This window comes from Lingula anatina, chromosome 5 (assembly GCF_051362555.1).
Source record: "Lingula anatina isolate TDL-2025a chromosome 5, LinAna3.0, whole genome shotgun sequence".
Lineage (NCBI taxonomy): Eukaryota > Metazoa > Brachiopoda > Lingulata > Lingulida > Lingulidae > Lingula > Lingula anatina.
The window spans coordinates 17,295,422-17,313,584 of NC_141771.1; the positions used below are offsets into that span (position 1 = coordinate 17,295,422).

Sequence of the window (18,163 nt, forward strand, 5' to 3'; positions counted from 1 at the left end):
AACTCCTTATTTTTTAAGAACATTAAAATTAAAAATCATGGGAAAACAATTAACAAGAAGCACCATATGTTTATTGCACATTAAGCAAACCAGATGTAAGTTACAAAAATAAAGCTGACTGCATAACAAGATATTGACAAAAGGACAGATTAACGAAAGTCTTTGATTGTCGAGCAATTCAAATAGAACTTCACATGTCACTGATAATCATGCTTTCGGTCCTCAAGCACCCCGATTTAAAAAATTTGCTAGACAATGACCTCTGCTACCAGTATTCTAATAGCAATAAAAAGGTGTGGTTTTGTGTAAATGCATCTTGTAACACTGACTACATCGGTTAAACCGTAAGAACATTTTTCCAACCAGAATCTATTTCACTAAGTACGTGTAATTAGACATTGTGACCTAATACTTTGTGTTATATCAGTAAATGCATGACAAGTTTACCATTCATTATGATAATAATATTCAGGCACTGGCTCATTTCATAAGGAAAATATTACATAGTCCTTGCTTAAAAGAAATTCATATAACAAACAATGACACATATATTTACTTTAAAAAATAAATTTTTTTAAAAAGTACGAAGCATTCAATAAAATATACAATAACTTACTCGACTAGTTGTACATCATCTTACATTCGTTACATGCAATTCAAATACAAATGCACTGCACATATTGTATGTAACTATTCTACTGGATATTTTAAATATTTCTACTTTCATAATTCCTATGATTGTCCTGCATGCCCCGAGTATCAGAGTCTATTAGACACCAGAATTTCATATCAGCATATCTTAGTGTTGCCAGCAGTATTCGGATTCTCGGGGTATTCACTGCTCTAAGTAGAGGAACTACCAGGATGTTGGATGAATATTGGCCTCTTACTATGACCATAGGTTGGTTAAGTGTAAAACTCATTTTCAATATGCAACTATCGTTCCATGTACATTGCTCCAACTGACTGGGGACTCTTGCTGAATGCAATCAGATTACCAGATCAACACGCCTCATCATCTGCTTTTCTGTATTCTACTCAATGCCAGGAGGATGGGCGTTTATCTCTTAGCTTGACTGCATTCAGCATGAGTCCCCATCGGATCGATCTAGGCAGAACAGGTTTTATTGGGAATGAGACCCTAAGCATATGTCCCTACCACCCCTACCACCCCAACCCCATTCCTACACTCTTCATGCTTCAAATTGTTTATATAATACTACCATGCAAGACGTGTAAATTAATGGACCCTAGAAAATCTAATTTATACCTTTAATTCAAAGATCCTGGGTGTTGACCTTTTAGTTTTCACATGCAAAAAATTTTGTGGTTCTTTGGTTTTGAACTCTCTGACTTAAATACTGTATACATGTAAGTAATTGCACAATTTATTTACAGAGAAAGCATTACCTGTTTCTCCTCCTCTGACCCCACCCATTCAACATTATTGCAATGCTCCTCTTTTAACCCACCCCTACCCCACCCCCTACTCAACCAAATATTTGACATTAGCACGTTGAGTTTTCAAATTTAATACATGTACATTTATAGGCTGCAAAAGACTTAAGTATACAGTGTAGTATCACACTTTGCATGGCCATGCATGAAAGACTATCACATCAAAGTGACAGTACATGAGCTTTATTCTTAGACCCAATATTCCCATAACTAGATTGATCTAGTGGGAACAGTCCATCTCTGAGGGGATTCTCGCTAGATTGCACTCATCTTAAGCAGCTCTGATGTCTGGCACTCCTACTGAAGCTGTTCAAGGGTAATTAAATATCTTTTAGCAGCTGCAGTAGGCATGCCATGCAGACTGCTAAGCCACTTTAGCTAAGTGCAATTTAGCAAGAATTTCTTCGGAGATGGACCGATCCTGCTAGATCGATCTAGGTATGAGAATGGGGTCTTAGTCCATGAGCTTGTTTACTTTTAAATCCAAGCACCTGTTCTTGGAAGTTTATCAATACTCTTAGCAGTTGTCATGGTTACGCTGACCTTCTTGATATGTCAATATTAACATGAAAGCATGCGGCATAGAGATAAATGAAAACTGTGTCAAGGAAAGCAAACTCTCAGCAAACATGATTGACACTGCTTTACTGACCAATCACAACAGGTTTAACTTAAAACGTCAGCAAACAGATGAAGGATACCACTTCACTGACCAATCACAACAGGTTTAACTTAAACCCCAATTTTTTCTAAATATTCATCACACATACAGTTCAAAATGGAATCTACAAAGAGACATCCATCATATCTTAAAATCTTAAACCTCGTTTGGAAGAGTTTGAAGCAGTCAAGCTATCTGGTACCGTAAACAGGTCTAAGTTGAACCCAATGTGAACAGCTCCCATGCATTACTGGGCAAATTTGTGTGCCTGGACTGTTTACTTCCAGAGAATTAACTCTGACTCCACACAATTTTGGAAAAGATCTGTCAGCTCGCTGGACTTTTCTGGCTTATAATCTTGAAGAAATTCCTCCACACCCTCGATACATTCGTCCTGCAGTTGTTGCAGAAGTGACAGCCTGGACTCGAGATCTTTCGCGCTTTTCTTCAGACCTGACGCATGTGACGCGTACAATTTGTGGGCGCGGTCCACCGTCTCTTGGAAGCGTGGAGACTGGCGGGCAGGGTCCTTGTCACCATAGTCGGGGGATTTGGTCAACTCCCCAAGCTGAAATCACAAGTTTGGTAATACATGCATGTCATGTTTTTTAGTTAAAGGATCTCTCTAATGCCATTATTTTGTTTTTTAAAAGATTTTACCATTTTTTTAGTACCAAGAATATTACACTAATTACACTACATTGTTGCCAATGCACTTACAAACTATAAGAATCATCATCAGATTTTGCTACAAATAATTTTTTTTGGGAAAAAATTATTTCATCGATTTTTTTTCTGTAAGCTATATTTGGAGGGTCCAGAGAAGATTTTTTTATATTTGTTTAACAAATATCAGGATTTCTGGATCAATTTGGAAGCTTTTTATCTCTCTACCAGAACACCTTCACCTACCTTGATGTCTGGGCAGAATACAAAAGGCTTGAAGAAGGATTTGTCTGGGAATGGGGTGGCTGTGAACCAGTGGGTGCAGGGTATTGTGGCGCCCGGTGGTGTGAGAACGGACACCATACTGCCCGCTGTGATGATCTTCTCTCTCACAGCACAGATACCACTGTCCTCGTCTTTCAGCACTTGAAACATACTACTCAGGGAAAAGTTACCTGAAATGAAAAGTCAAAGTCAAACGTAGATCCATGTGGTGTATAGCTTACAGTGTATATGCTGGTCCCCACAAAACCAAGTATCAGGTCAGGAGAGTATTTGAAAGGGAAAAAAAAACATAAAATGACAGACAGTCCATTAAGACAATTAAATTTTAACCAAGTCTTGCAAAGATCATAAAAAAAATTTTTAAAAATTTCATAGCCTTAAATGTATAATTTAATTGCACATATCCTGTAATTAAGATATATACCTCCCTCTGCATATTTCTCCATCAATTCCTTCCCACATGTCAAGCGGCGCTGCGGCTCAGCAATGGGAGGTAGAGGGATGGTAGGCGGGATAGCATAGGCCTTGGCGAAGTCGAAGGGTCCATCTTCAGGTTTCCAGTAGCCATTTTTCTCAGCGTGTTCTTTGAGTCCTGCAGACATGGCATCTATCTCTGTGCCTATGGTCAACAGGTTGGAGATATTGTGGACACCACCTGTGAAACAACAGGAACCAAGTTTGCAACTGAGTTAAGCATGAATAACCTTTCAACCCTTATCACAATTTACATCTCGTAGTCAGGAAGTGGGACGTATTTTTTCATGAGATTGTGTCATATAACCTCCACAGCTTACCATATAGAGGCTCTGTACATGTGCTAGACAGATAAGCTGAAAAGAACTAGAGGATTAAAAATTGCTGTCTATGGGAGCAATCACATCAAGAAGAGCTGAAGTTTAATAAGGCCGCAACCTAAATATGGCGGACCTACATGAAAGGGAAACTGCTTAATCCTGTAATGGTCTCTTTGCTCACACACAGCTCCCCAGGCATCGCCCCTCGACCTGTCGAATTGAGCCAAGATTTAATTAGTGTGCCCCTGCAGGGGAGGCGTGTGAGAGGCAGAGAGACCATTAATGGATTAAGCAGTCTTCCTTTCATGTCGGTCTGCCATATAAGGTTACGGCCTTACTAGACCTCGGCTCTTCTCGATGTAAATGCTCCCTGTGGTGATCAGCTCTGCACCTTTAGATTCTTGTACATAAGTGCATACATCCATGAAACTTCCATGTGCAAATACATTTATGTAATAATATATATACTCACTGGTCACTTTCTTTGCTGCCCACAGCTGACCAGCCGTCTCCAGCACCCAGGCCTCTGTGCGGTCAACTATCAGGAAGCTGTTGTGATAGGTAAAGTTCTGGTGGTCAGGGTCCTCGAAGCACATTCCCCCTTGACCATACTGCTCCAGTAGCCCACTGACCACCTTCATGGCAGCCTCTGCATTGGCTGCCCTCTCTAGTCCCAGTCTGGAAGATTAAATGAGAATTCATGTTGGAAATGCTATGCTTTTGTTCTCCCACCCTTTACCCAGCTCACTGTTTATTATAATCATAATAGTTATCAGACAACTCAAAGAGAAGAATAATACTTTGTAGATACGGCAGTCCTAACTTTAAGACAAATGCAGCTTAAATCCCTAACAGAAATTTCCTATAGGGTCCTACAGGAAGTCATGATTGGCTGAAAACCCTATAGCATCCTACAGGACATACTGGAGGTGTATGTCCTACAATGTAGATAGGAATACTATTGAACTTCCTATAGTTTTCCGTGAGCCCAAAGATTCCTGTAGGATTAACATGGAGTCCAATAGAGTCCTATAGAGGTCCTATAGGCAGTATAGGGAATTTTTTGTTAGGGATGGCCCTTTTCATACTGAACATGATACATGTACTTCAGTGCCACTGGCTGTACTGCACTTTGAGAGCATGGACAATTTTATAGTCTAGCTGACCTCTCAGAGCTAGAGTACAGACTGTATCACTTAAGTATACCAGTCAAAGTGAAAAGGACAGTCTGGTTGTGATCAAGCTAGGTCAAAGGGATAATAACTCTTCGTATGAGATCTATATTTTAAAATAAAAACATTGCTGTAAACAACTTATAGAAGTATAACATATTCTGTTTCACCACAAAAACGGCAGATATAGCTATTGTTCTGATATCTGAGCTGGTCTTTAGACCACGTGACCTCCATAGATGGCTATACATTACTCTGTTAAAATCTCTTAAGAGATTATCACAAAAAACAAACAAACTTTTTACAAAAAAAAAAAAAAAAAAAAAAAAAAAAAAAAAAAAAAAAAAAAAAAACAGGGACTAACTTTGAATGTAGAAATGGATTCATTAACCATTGTTAAGTATGGAAAAATTGTTGTTTACTCGAGGAAAATTAGTTTTTTGGCCAAAACGAAGAGTTATTATCCCTTTAAATTTCACCTGACAAGATCCATCCCTAGCAATCTCTCTGTTGAGTCATCTGGTCCTTGCAACTTGGTGAACACTGCCTCATTCCCAATACAGACGCCATGTTCATTGGCGCCCATCTCAGCGCCCCACATCCAGGCTGGCTTACTGAGGGCCACGGCATGGGTGTGAGCAACTTGGTCTATTTCTATGTACGTGCACTGGAAATATTCAATTTTGTCTATTATCTTCAAACTTACAGAATGTTAAGATTTTTCTTTAAATTCCAATACAATTAAAGGTACTGGTATGGCAGCTACAGATATATCTAAATATTTTTCAACTTCCATTTACTTAAAACCAAAAAATTTAGTAATAGAAGCAAAAGATGCTATTCATTCCAGTCTAGAAAATCAAAATTTATTGGAGTCACACACACACACACACATTCAGAGAGAGAAGTTTACCTTCAGCTTGGTTCCTTCAGCATGGTCAGCAGCAGGGCAGTAAATGAATTCCTGGACTTCACTCCTGGGGCGGTCAGAATTCTTCCCATAAATGATCAACCCATCCCTAGTGGCTGGTGGCAAGGCAACAAAGGAATCACAAGACAAACTGGCCAGATCTTCTGCCATTCCTAGAATAATACCAGATATTCTACCCAATTATGAATAGCCAGGCCATGTTATAATATTCAATTACTGATGGTTCTGCACATGGCCAAACTCTGTAACCCATTACAAGATATCCAGTTCCCAATAGTCGGGTAGAAACCTCTTAGTTTTTTTAAAACCAATGCTTTTCCACCATCTTACACATTACAGGCCTGTAGCCAGCAATTTCAAAAGGGGGGTTCTTTTTCTGAAAAAGTGGACATTTTTCCATAAAAACTTTATGTACCTAGGTCAAATTTTACCCAGAGTGGACCTTTTCCCAGCAAAAGGGGCGGTTCTTTCGAACCCCCCGAACCCCCCCTGGCTACGGGCCTGCATTATCTAGAATTTATATGAGCAGATACATTGGGATCTATACCTGAATTACCATTTCTGTGGCATTTTAACGAGTTGGTATTTGCAATATCATGAAATATTGGTGGAAATACAACTCACCATTTCCTAATGGATTGCATGTTATTTTTCACAATCTGGGCCTTTTCTTCTGGCCATTCAGGTGGAAGCACTGAGCATATGATGCATATTAATTGCTTTAAAAGTGGCCAATTTATCCACTGCTGAAGATGTCATAAGAATCATATCTAATTTTGCTCCTTTAGCCAACACTGAAAAAGGGGGAGGGGCTTGGGCCACTAACTAAACAAAACAAATTGCAAATTCAGCCTTTATCCCTCACTACAAAGGAGAAAAAAATGATCAAAGGCCAAAGGTCATAAAGATTTCTGAAAGATGTGCCATTAGCAGTATGGTTTCCAAGTATTTTGTTACTATGGAGGAGGGTGAAAAAGGGGGTGGAACTCTTGGAAGCAGGCTTGTTCTGCCATCACACTAATTATAGACCTGTATGTACAGGGCCCAGATAGCAAGAAGACGTTGGGCCAACGTTGGCACGGTTGGCATTTGGTTGGCATTGGCCCGGGCGGATCCAGATCTTTTCTGACAGTCTTCCAAATTATCTTTGTTGATCCATCTTCCATTTTTGACTGTCTTCCGACAGAAAACATTACTTGGCTGACAATGTAAACTTGAAAATCTAACTGTCTTCCAGAAGACCCAGAAGACGGTCTAAATCCGCCCCTGCTGTACGTACTGAGTATCAATATTGCATGTACCTACAACATATATACCCACGTACTGTATTTGACTAATGTGAATTCAAGCAATGTAATCTGTATTGGTATTCAACTCCCATACTTCCTTCACAGGAAATTACTTCTATGCTCCTAATAATGTATACTCTTCTACAACCAGACGCAATTAACATCTAGATCTGATTCAGCAAAAGCACGTACGTGTGGGCGTATGTGGTTGACACAAAAACATTCCTCAATATATAATATTGATATCAACTTGAAGTAATTTGTAATTGTTGACACCCAATAATCACCTGATGTGTGTCAGAAAAACAAACAATGGCTGATAGTGATACTTCTCATTGCAGGCCAAAAATGCAGAAAGGCTAGAAAGGCTAAAAATTAGGGCACCCAATTTTTTTTACCCCCAATCTGTGCAAGTCAGCTAGACCTTATCATTACTGTTAGATTTAACTATTTTCCCATAGAACGTTTTAATGAGGATATTATCATAATTCAGAACAAATGTAGGCGTGCATATGGGCGACTGACAGCCAGTAGTGGGAATAGAAAAATTTCACCAGCAACCGGGTCATATATCACTTTCACTTTCTATGCGTGAAGCAGGGATGTAAGTTACAATGTTCGCATTTTTTCATTTTTAAAATAAAGAACGAATACGTCTCTTAATCTCACCAAATTGCTACTCACCTGCGATCTTATGACGTAATGCTGTGCTATAAATTGTCTGCAAGAATTTCTACCCACAAACAGCTAGAACTATTTCCGGGGTCTCTTGACAGCTCATGCCGACCTTTTTACATTAACCTAATTACTGGTATCACTGCGCATGCCCGAGCTTTGTCTGTCTGTGCGTCCTTTCAGCTGGTGTTGAAACGTGAGGGTCACTCGTAGCACAGGGTTCTCAGAAGTTCAAAAGTATGGCCCTCTTTCGTGTTGTTGCGAGACGATTTGGTGCGCATTCAAAGGTAGGCGATTGAGATGAAAATGCGAATGAAAATCGTGTGGATGTTGGATTGTAATGCCGCCTGTGGGAGCTACAAAGTTTTGAATGTCTTGTACTTGTTGACACCTATATTTTACCTTGGCTGTCGCCGGCCGGTTTTCCGCGACTTTCCGGTTGACTGTTTTTGTAAGATTTTGAAAGTGACATCCCCCACTACTGTTATAGAGTGAAGGAGACATGTTATTTTCCGTATCTGCCTGCATATTCGGCCTTTTTATCTCTTAGTTTTTATTGATTTTTATCTCAAACCCCAGACTAATTTGGACCCAGTCAAGGTCAAAACCACAATTTGTCATAATGGCATTATTTATGCGTTCGCATTGCCATGGAAAATTGTCAGATATGGATGAAATTCTCTATGCACTACTTATTTTTCATTTTAAGGGCTCTTTAAAAATTTAGAGAGAATGTTGTTGGAAGAGTTTTATTTGCTCTGTATCTGTAGCTCTATATGTATGACTTTGATGGTGCAGAGTCCAAAACTGGTGCTATTTCAGGGGTACAAGCTTTTAGCACCCCTTTTTTGCCTTAAAGGTATAATTGTCAGTAGATAATAAATTCACTACCTCAGTATAAGGACTATTTTTTTTTCAAATAGAAAATGTGATGAGCAATTTTATTATATTTTGCAGCAATTTCTCCCTAGTTCCTCATTTGCATCAAGACAGTTCCATGACTCCACAGTAAGTATACTAACTTTTCGTTTAATTTTTTATTTGAAAAAAGATATAAATTCATACATTTATAATGTGACGCATTTCAGTCAGTTTTAATTTTGCAGGGTCTGAAAACTTTCGGCATTATTATTGTATTTTTTACCTATCTATTATTACAACTATGAAATGTGTTTATTCTATTAAAGCAATAATAACTCTTCCTTTGAGATTCAAAATTCCGCAAGAAATACATTGTAAACAACGCCTGGAAATATATTCTATTGCATTTTCCCACTAAAACGACTGTTATTGTAGTAAATCTAAAATCTGTGCTTGTCACTTGGGCTTTCGATGCCTTTCTTCACGGTCGACAAGTGCATCCGTTGCCAATGACGTTTAGGTGTCACGCGGATTCTCGCGTTCATTCGAGACCAAAATAACATGGCGGGAAACCCTCAGACGTAAGTTGCGAGTTTTTGTACAGTGCGTTGGATAACGAAAAGCCCAGAATTGCACACATTGTAGATATAAATACATTTTGAGCAAAAAGACGAATATATCTTATGAATCTTATAATATTGTTATATAGTGTTGTTGTTGTTGTCTGCTTTTCCCGCGGTTTTAAGTAGGTCACCAGAAACTATGGCTCGATACGAGAGGGCTCCGTCAGTTAAAATCTCTTAAGAGATTTTAACAAAAAACCGTATGTTTAGGAAAAAAACCCTGGATTAACTTTGAATGCAGGAATGGGGTCGTTGACCATTGGTAAGTACGGGAAAATTGCCATTTTTTCCAGGAAAATCGTATTTTTGGCCAAAACGAAGAGTTATTATGACTTTAATGTCAGTTTGTGACTGACTAGATGTTGAAGCACTTGTCCATGATAATATGAATGTGAATAGGACAATTTTAAAAATAATATAAGCCATCTTTTGCAAAGAACACCCTACAGGGCTCAATTTCTTGTTCTTCTTTTCAGTTGCAAATGTAAATGTTGTGAAATACTTTCTAATCACATTGGCTATCAAATGATGGCTTTACCTGAACTGGCACATGGTTTACTTGTGATTTCTGATCTCATATAATTGAACTGCATAATGCATATGTCCCAGTTCTTGTCTAGAATTTCGCTAGACTCAAGTTAAGCTGTCTGCAAAGTTTAAGTGACCTGGTTACCTGTGTGTAGTCATTACCTTAACAATTACCATAACAAAACAGACTGTAATATAAGTGTCGTGTCATATGTCACGTGCCAGGGGGAAATAATCTGAAGAGACGAAAATTACATACAAATCAGTAGAACTACTCAATATTATATACATGTGACTGTATACATATGACAGAGATATATGACCCTGTCAGCATCTGTTATGTCTCTGCGTCTCTAAATGTACAGTAAGATATATGAATGTATTTGTATTGCATGTCAGAAAGTGAAAGAGGAAACCTACTCTCTGCTAGGCGACTTTTCTGTATTTTTGAAAAAAAAATACATTTGAAATATTTCTTCATCAATTTATGTTGGGTTTGGTGGCTATTTATTTACTAGTAGCTCAAAAAACATACAGCCTAGGTCAAAGTGCATTGTATTATATATGTTGCATGTTCCCAGGTATTCTTTTACTTGTGTAGTTTTCATCTAAATGAGGAAAGATATAACTCTTTGGTGTGCTTGGAAGAAGATCCGTGAAGAAATAAAAATGCTGGAACTTTTATTTAATGATTGAAATGTTAACAGGTTATTTAAGTTGAACTTATCCTAGTCAATGAATAAGACTTAATTTATCTTTCCTTGTCAGACTCTGTATTCTAATGGACAAACTGTAAGTATGAAAGGCAGTTTTGTCTTTTTTAATTACTTCAGTTGGATGGTAGCTGGCTTAATTGTATTCTTTATTCAGCACTTTCCATATCTGCCTAGATTCACTAACACTATGGAAAATGCACTTAGTTTATTTTTTGGGGTAATCTCTCTTTTGATATTCATCAGTAACCCTGTTTCATGATTGACATGGTGCGTCCCACTGGTGCTTATATAATGTGAAAATACAGGATTCCCGCTGGCTTATCATGGTTATCATTGACATTATCAGATACTGCTCACATTACTAAATCGATAAAGGGTGTCTATTGGTAAATATGCTTGGGCGTGAGAACAAGATGGTAAAACTAAACCAAGCCCCTTATAATTGTTAGATTGAAGATTTACTAATTCCCCCAGGCCTGTGTCCTTAGTAATTACTAACGCATTTTAAAAGCCCATTTTTATGACATTGTTTTGTTTTTACAGATTTTTCACATAAGATACTAGACCCCAACGTGGTCTCATATTGTAAAAAAAAAAAAATGGTGGTGTTTATTAAATTTTATTTTTGGAAATCTTCCTAATCATTTATGTCAGGATTCTGTGGCTTGCATTTACAATATTTTTCAACCACTCACTTGAGTGGCTTTGACCAATTTATCTTGGTACAAATAAACATTGAAAAATGCAAACCATTCTAAAAGGTTCCTTCTGTTTGGCAACAAAATGTATTGAAGACATGGATGAAGTGCGAAATATGAATATAATAATGAAAGCGATAATAATAATTAGAAGAGTTTATTTAGCTTAAAAGAATATAATATCATAGTAATGGTATCTTACGACAAATGATATCCTTGATAGTGTGGATATTAAGGGGAAAAAAAACATGTTTCTATGGATTGACTAAGGCGATGAGCGCTTCAAATTGGGAGGTGTACTTGCCCCTTTTAGTTTCAAAATTGTGATCACTGGTTGTCATTTTGACACTTTTTATTTTGATAAGATGTTAGGGATTTTTGACCTTATGTTACTCGTTTATATATTTTTTATGAGTTGTAGGTTCTCATTTTATTATTATGTTTTCTGTTTATTTTTTCCAAAAATATTCTTTCCAAATTTTAAATTAATTTCAGATTTTAAATTTGAGTATTCTTGCAGGTTGGCAGCACTAGATGCTTGCACTATCTAGTCTGTGCTGTATGCTCCAGCTTTTTGGCAATATTGATGTTGTACAGTTGCCTTTAACCAGAAACCTTTAAAGGTTTTTACTTAGTCCAATTCTTCTTATACAATTTTGTTTGCAGGAAATTTCTAAAGCTTCACACTTAACTACTTCAACAGTGTGTTTCCCTAATTATGTCCTTCACTCCTAGTGTCCAATTACAATGTTTTATGTGGGCTTGCTCTGATGGCATTTTGTTTGTATCGACTAAAGTATTTTTTGCCCCCCCCCCCTTCCAGTCCCAATCAAAAACATTCCCAGAACCAACCCCTCACTACCATGTGATATTTGATACACCATTTCATCAAACATCCTCATGTATCAGAGGGGTGATGGTGTTCTTTGTGATGCAGGGGCACTTTACACTGAAAACATTGCTTGCTTGGCTTTTTTGCTTCACTTTTTCTGTAGGTTTTTATTTCATTTAGTGACCCAATATTTATATTGGTAATACCTACATTCAGGAGGATTTAATAGGTATAACCATTATACCTTGCTGTATCAAAAGACTATTCACATGTTAAATTGTTTGTGTTACCTAAAATATTATCACTATATATCATAACCTGGATGATATTGTGTTTTTAATACTCTCGTTACTAAATTACCCAAAATGTCTGTTTTTCAGAACCTAAAGGAGATTCTGGCAGAAATTATCTCTTCAGAACAAGTGCGTGTGTCAGATTTCAGGAAGGCTCATGGTGGTTCAGTCATTGGACAGGTGACTGTAGATCAGGTAAGCACAGGTTTGAGATTTTTACACTCAAAGATAGTGCTATTTTGGGCCTATGAAAATATTAAAAAAGGCTTATTTTAGAAATGCAAAAGTATTTAGTTTGTCACTTGCCCATCTTGGGATTCAAAATATGGATTCCCTTAATTATATATTTCAATGCGAATGTTTTTTTTTTTTTCTTTTTTTTGTCAAAAAATTTGAATTATTTGTCCTTTTCACTCAGGCCTATGGCGGCATGAGAGGCATTAAGGGCATGGTGTACGAGACGTCGGTTTTGGACCCCGAGGAAGGGATCCGTTTCCGTGGCTACAGTATCCCAGAATGCCAAGAACTGCTCCCCAAGATCCCAGGCGGGGAGGAACCGCTACCAGAGGGGATCTTCTGGCTGTTGCTTACTGGAAAGATTCCAAACAAGCACCAGGTGGAGCACCTCTCCAGGGTGGGTACAGCTACAATTTTTCAAATTGAAAACTATTTATTTATTTATTTATTTATTTATTTTCTTAATTTTTCAGTATAGTGATGTTTAATGAATCACAAATTCTTGAACAGTTTTAAATCACCTTTTCAGATATCACCAACAAAATAGTGTAAGTAGTATTATTTTGTCTAAATGCAGTGATGCTTCAGTTGATATTGAATAATATATGATATTGAATCCTTCTTTGTTTTATCACTTTTAGAAAATTTGTAGGCCCAAGGTTTTTTTTATATGATACTTGTCTGAGAATTTTTGCCTATGTAAGATAAGAATGTTTGCATATATTTAGTATGGGTTATAGGGTAAGGTGGAGTGGCCACGTGTTGTTAATATATTTATTTATTTTTTCCTATCTGTGTGTTGTAGGAATGGGCTGAGAGAGCCGACATCCCCTCCCACGTAGTGACCATGTTGAACAACTTCCCCAGCACTCTGCACCCCATGGCACAGTTCAGTGCTGCCATCACCGCTCTCAGCAGCGAGAGCAAGTTTGCTAAGGCTTACTCTGACGGTGTTCATAAGGCAAAATACTGGGAGGTAGGTCCTCTTGTAGAATATATATTAGCATAGACTAGATTTTTTGGTGAGGAACAAAAAGTGTTGGTTGTAAGTCTCTAGTGGCAATATTTGAAAAAGATGAGCTTGCATTGTCAAGTCCTGGCAAAACAAAAGTCATTGGACGAGAATTTAAAAAAGATGTTTTATAAATTTAGCAACATTCAAAACTGTTTATAGATCACATAATTACCACAAATGAATGCCAAGTATTTTTGAGCTAAGGCTTTTTGTCCAGTGCAGTTTTCACTTAAATTTGGCCTCACTTTTCTATTTCAGTATGCATACGAAGATGCCATGGACCTAATCGCCAAACTGCCCACCGTGGCCGCCATGATCTACAGAAACCTGTATCGCGAGGGGACAAATGTTGGTGCCATTGATCCCAACAATGACTGGTCTGGCAACTTTGCCTCCATGCTAGGATATGATGATCCATACTTCACAGAACTCCTGAGATTATACCTATGTATTCACAGGTAAGGGGCACCTGTATTTCTGGGAATATGATGACCCTTATTTCACAGAACTCCTGAGATTATACCTATGTATTCACAGGTAAAGGGCAGCTGTATTACTGGGATGCCATGCTATTCTTCAATAACAAAGAATTTTTTTTGATTTTAAACGTATACATGTAGTATCTGAACTATTTGAGATGTCCCCGAAGACTAACTATACACCAAAGTTCTTAGATGGTAGACCGAATTGTCTCTTTTTAAATCTTTAGTCAAGAATAACTGACAGTTTTTTGTCACCTTCCCTTATGGCCATGAAAGACTTCTTTCCTAGTATACTTTGTTGATTCTTGCTGAAGTGTCTTGTGATATTAAACTTTGTGTTCCCAGTAATAAAGAAGTCCACCTTGTAGGCAGCGACCTCTAGAATCTCCTGATTTAATTCCCTGTCTTTCTGTGTTTCCAGTGACCATGAAGGTGGCAATGTCAGTGCTCACACAGTCCACCTTGTAGGCAGCGCCCTCTCGGACCCCTACCTCTCCTTTGCCGCAGGAATGAACGGCCTCGCGGGACCCCTACACGGACTTGCCAATCAGGTCAGTTTAACGTTCGTCTCTTGTGACCAGCGGGCAGTTCACAAATGGAAAAAAAACTTACAGGGCTCATTCCCAAATGAAACTATCATTCTACATAGATCAGTCTAACTTCTTGGGGACTCTTGCTGTATGCAGTCAGAATGACATATTAACACACCTTCTCTTGGCGTTGAGTAGAATACAGAAAAGATGGTGATTGTATGAGTACTTTGGAAATAAGAGGAGGCACTTTATATATATATATATACTAGATATATTGTTTGCCTTTGTCCCCAGTTTTGTGATTAACTTCAGTTTATTTGATCCTTTCAGGAGGTGTTAGTGTGGTTAGAGAGGTGCCAAGAGGCTCTGGGTGGAGATCTTACAGATGATAATGTCAAAAACTTTATCTGGAACACACTCAAATCAGGACAGGTGAGGAGTTGTAACAATAAATGAATAATAATGATTATATATTACATTATAGATTAAGTTGATTTTCACTAACAATCCTACTGACTTCTTGTAATGCTTTTTGTTTTTCCGGTCTGAAAAGAGAGCCAAAGAGAAAATCTAATTCTCTCAAAGAGAAAATCTTATTTAACTCAAAGAGAAAATATAATTCTCTCAAGACTGATTTCTAATCACATTGATGATAGCTGACTTTGGGTTGTAATTACTTTGAAGTAGGATAGTGAACTGATCTGAGACTGCTTTGGGAGCAGTTGGCTTTCTGAGTTTAGCAGGCTGAACTAAGCGAACCAACTGACTTTTTCTAAAGAACTGGTCTTCAAGAGTAATTATTTCTTAAAGAACCTAATTAACCATGCCCATAAAGCAAACCACTTTGCACGGGTCGCTACATTTCAGGTTGTTCCGGGCTACGGCCACGCCGTGCTGAGAAAGACTGACCCCAGGTATCAGTGTCAGCGTGAGTTTGCCCTGAAGCACCTGCCAGATGACCCTCTGTTCCAAGTGGTCAGCCAGCTCTACAAGCTGGTGCCAGACATCCTCCTGGAGCAGGGCAAGGCCAAGAACCCCTGGCCCAACGTGGATGCTCACAGTGGAGTCCTGTTGCAGGTAAACTGACACCTCCAAAAACATTTTTTGGGGGATCGTGGAATTCTGCCTTTTTTTAATTCAACTCTTATGGTTTTCAATGCATTGCTGATGGTTTCTGATTCTCGCATGATAAATGGTCTGAAGTCTTGCTGCAGGTAACTGACACTATTTTAAATTTTTCTTGTCCACTGACAAACGAAAGCTTTTTTCTGTGGGATCACAGAATTCAGCATTTTAAATGCAGTTATAATGATTTTTAATTCAGGCCTGGTCTGCATTTTTAAATTAAAATTTTTAATGATTTTTAATTTAATTCTGATGATCCCATGAAAAGTGATCAGAGTTGAATGTAGTGTCAGAAAACTCCTTAAGTCTTTTTTTATGGAGTTACCCAGTTTGTTTTTTCTACCACCCTCCAAACACTTTTTTCCCCACATATTTTAAAGAGGCAAAAACGTATTTTGTTTTGTATTTCAGCATTATGGCATGACAGAGATGAACTACTACACAGTGTTGTTTGGTGTGTCCAGAGCTCTGGGAACTCTGGCTTCTCTGGTGTGGGACCGCGCTTTAGGACTTCCACTCGAAAGACCAAAGTCCATGAGCACCGACGGCCTGATGCAGCTGGTCGGAGTTAGCTCCTCCGATTAGAAAATGGGTCGTCTGGATTATTAGTTAATTAATTAATTAACGAGTTCCTCTCTGCTGCAAATTCATAGAAAAGACACAATGCAAACTGGTCTGAAAAGAATGGATTACATAACATGACTGCAATTGTAGAAATTTTTAACTTAAATCTTCTTTGTGGGTTCCTGTATTGTTTTTGTTTGTGGAATATGAATTGGATGGCAAATTTATGTTTGACTGCATGCTGCAATGCTGAATGACAACAGAAGAAAATTGATCCTGTTTCTATTCCAATTAAAAAAAGGTAGTTTTCCTATTAATGAAAAGACCCGAAATTTTGTACCATATATTTGAAAATTAGATTCAACTGTTATATATAATGCCTTCCTGTGGAAACAGTTCCTGTAAACAGTTTATGACAGTTGTGGCAGTGTTCCTTGTAATTTATTTGTTGTCCTTTGTGATTTGAGTTGTTTAGACTGTGATGAAACCGTTTGTTTGTTGATTTGCACCCAAGACATCCTGTTGAGCCATATTTTCTTTAGTACAGCACACTCAACTCTGTTTACTTAGTGGATAACTTCACACAAGAACTTGAGCCAAACCTTAGTATACTCACTGTCAGGCATTTTGGTTTTTCTAAATGCATAGAAAGAAGCATTTTTAGGCCAGAAAAGTGGTTGGTTTTATGGTTTACTATTAATTTACCCAAGATTCACGTATAATAATCTTTTTTGATCTAAAAGAAGACCAAAATGTTTCAGTTACTCATCCTTGTGATAATATTCCCAGAAAATACTGTCTTTCATTTCACGATGGTCTCCTTGGTGTTTTCCCACGTTTGTTTTGATCTTTCTGAACCGATATTAAACTAGAACACGTCATTGCACAGAAAATGTCGATGTATTGGAACCATGCTCTGTTTGTGAATTGCTGAACATTCGTCCTTTTTTTAGCAGAAAGCATAAGCACGACAACCGCTCTTTATGACTTTGTGGAACAAAAGTACTTTTTTTGTAAGAGAAAATAAAAATGTGAAGTAACTACAGCAAACTCGCATTAGAAGTATATGTGATACAGTCTGGCATATTGCAGGTTTTCTTTGCTATATTATATTCGTAAGAGATTGGCGCTCTTCAGTTATCGGTCATGTAAGCATTTTGTCGCTGAGAGGCACTTCATATTCAACATGTAAGTTTTAAGCTGTTGACATTTGCTGTAATATTCTTAAAATGAGCTCATATTACAAAAAAATTGATATTTAGACAAAATAAACGGATTGAGCCATTGTTTATCACTCTTAATTTATTGTTACACTGCAATGCCGTGAACCCAGTAGGAGGGGGGGGGGGGGGTCATTAAAATCATTTTAAAACCTAACCTGCGTCCGTCCTTTACGTCTTGATCTTCGCTACTTTTTGACTTTGACAGTTCAATACAGTATTCAAGACACGGTTTGTTTTACGCTCTATAATTTAACTCTTATACGCGACCAGCTAAAGAAACGCTATCCCGACCTCGTTTATGGATCTTTTACATTTTGTTTTCATTTTATTACTTGTCATTATTTGTGTTATTCATTTAGCGCAATTAATATATGGCTTTTTATTAAATAAATATTATTTATCAAGAAAGCGCTTTAAAGAATGCTCCATAATTTCACCACTTTTAACATTGGTGCCTTCCCTTCCCAGCTGCATCTCTGCAACCCCCACCGTTCCCTACCGG

General features: G+C 37.8%; 2 protein-coding genes across 3 annotated transcripts; one reads left to right on the forward strand and one right to left on the reverse strand.

Moving 5' to 3' along the window:
* Positions 1-49: 49 nt before the first annotated feature.
* Positions 50-8,065, reverse strand: LOC106165439 (secernin-2). The gene is made up of 7 exons (XM_013543643.2): positions 7,941-8,065; positions 5,950-6,119; positions 5,516-5,703; positions 4,337-4,542; positions 3,495-3,725; positions 3,032-3,240; positions 50-2,687 (listed from the first exon to the last, which is right to left on the reverse strand). The coding sequence occupies exons 2-7, from the start codon at positions 6,115-6,117 to the stop codon at positions 2,397-2,399; spliced, it is 1,293 nt and encodes a 430-aa protein (XP_013399097.2). The 5' UTR covers positions 6,118-6,119; positions 7,941-8,065; the 3' UTR covers positions 50-2,396.
* Positions 8,066-8,077: 12 nt separating this feature from the next.
* LOC106165438 (citrate synthase, mitochondrial) lies at positions 8,078-17,727 on the forward strand. 2 transcript variants are annotated; one of them, XM_087013225.1, is made up of 11 exons: positions 8,078-8,218; positions 8,889-8,939; positions 10,712-10,735; positions 12,570-12,677; positions 12,901-13,116; positions 13,525-13,695; positions 13,993-14,192; positions 14,638-14,767; positions 15,080-15,181; positions 15,617-15,826; positions 16,286-17,727. In XM_087013225.1, the coding sequence occupies exons 1-11, from the start codon at positions 8,171-8,173 to the stop codon at positions 16,457-16,459; spliced, it is 1,434 nt and encodes a 477-aa protein (XP_086869351.1). In that variant the 5' UTR covers positions 8,078-8,170; the 3' UTR covers positions 16,460-17,727. The 2 variants fall into 2 exon arrangements, with proteins under 2 accessions (XP_086869351.1, XP_086869352.1); XM_087013226.1 differs by lacking the exon at positions 10,712-10,735.
* The last annotated feature ends 436 nt before the right edge of the window (positions 17,728-18,163 follow it).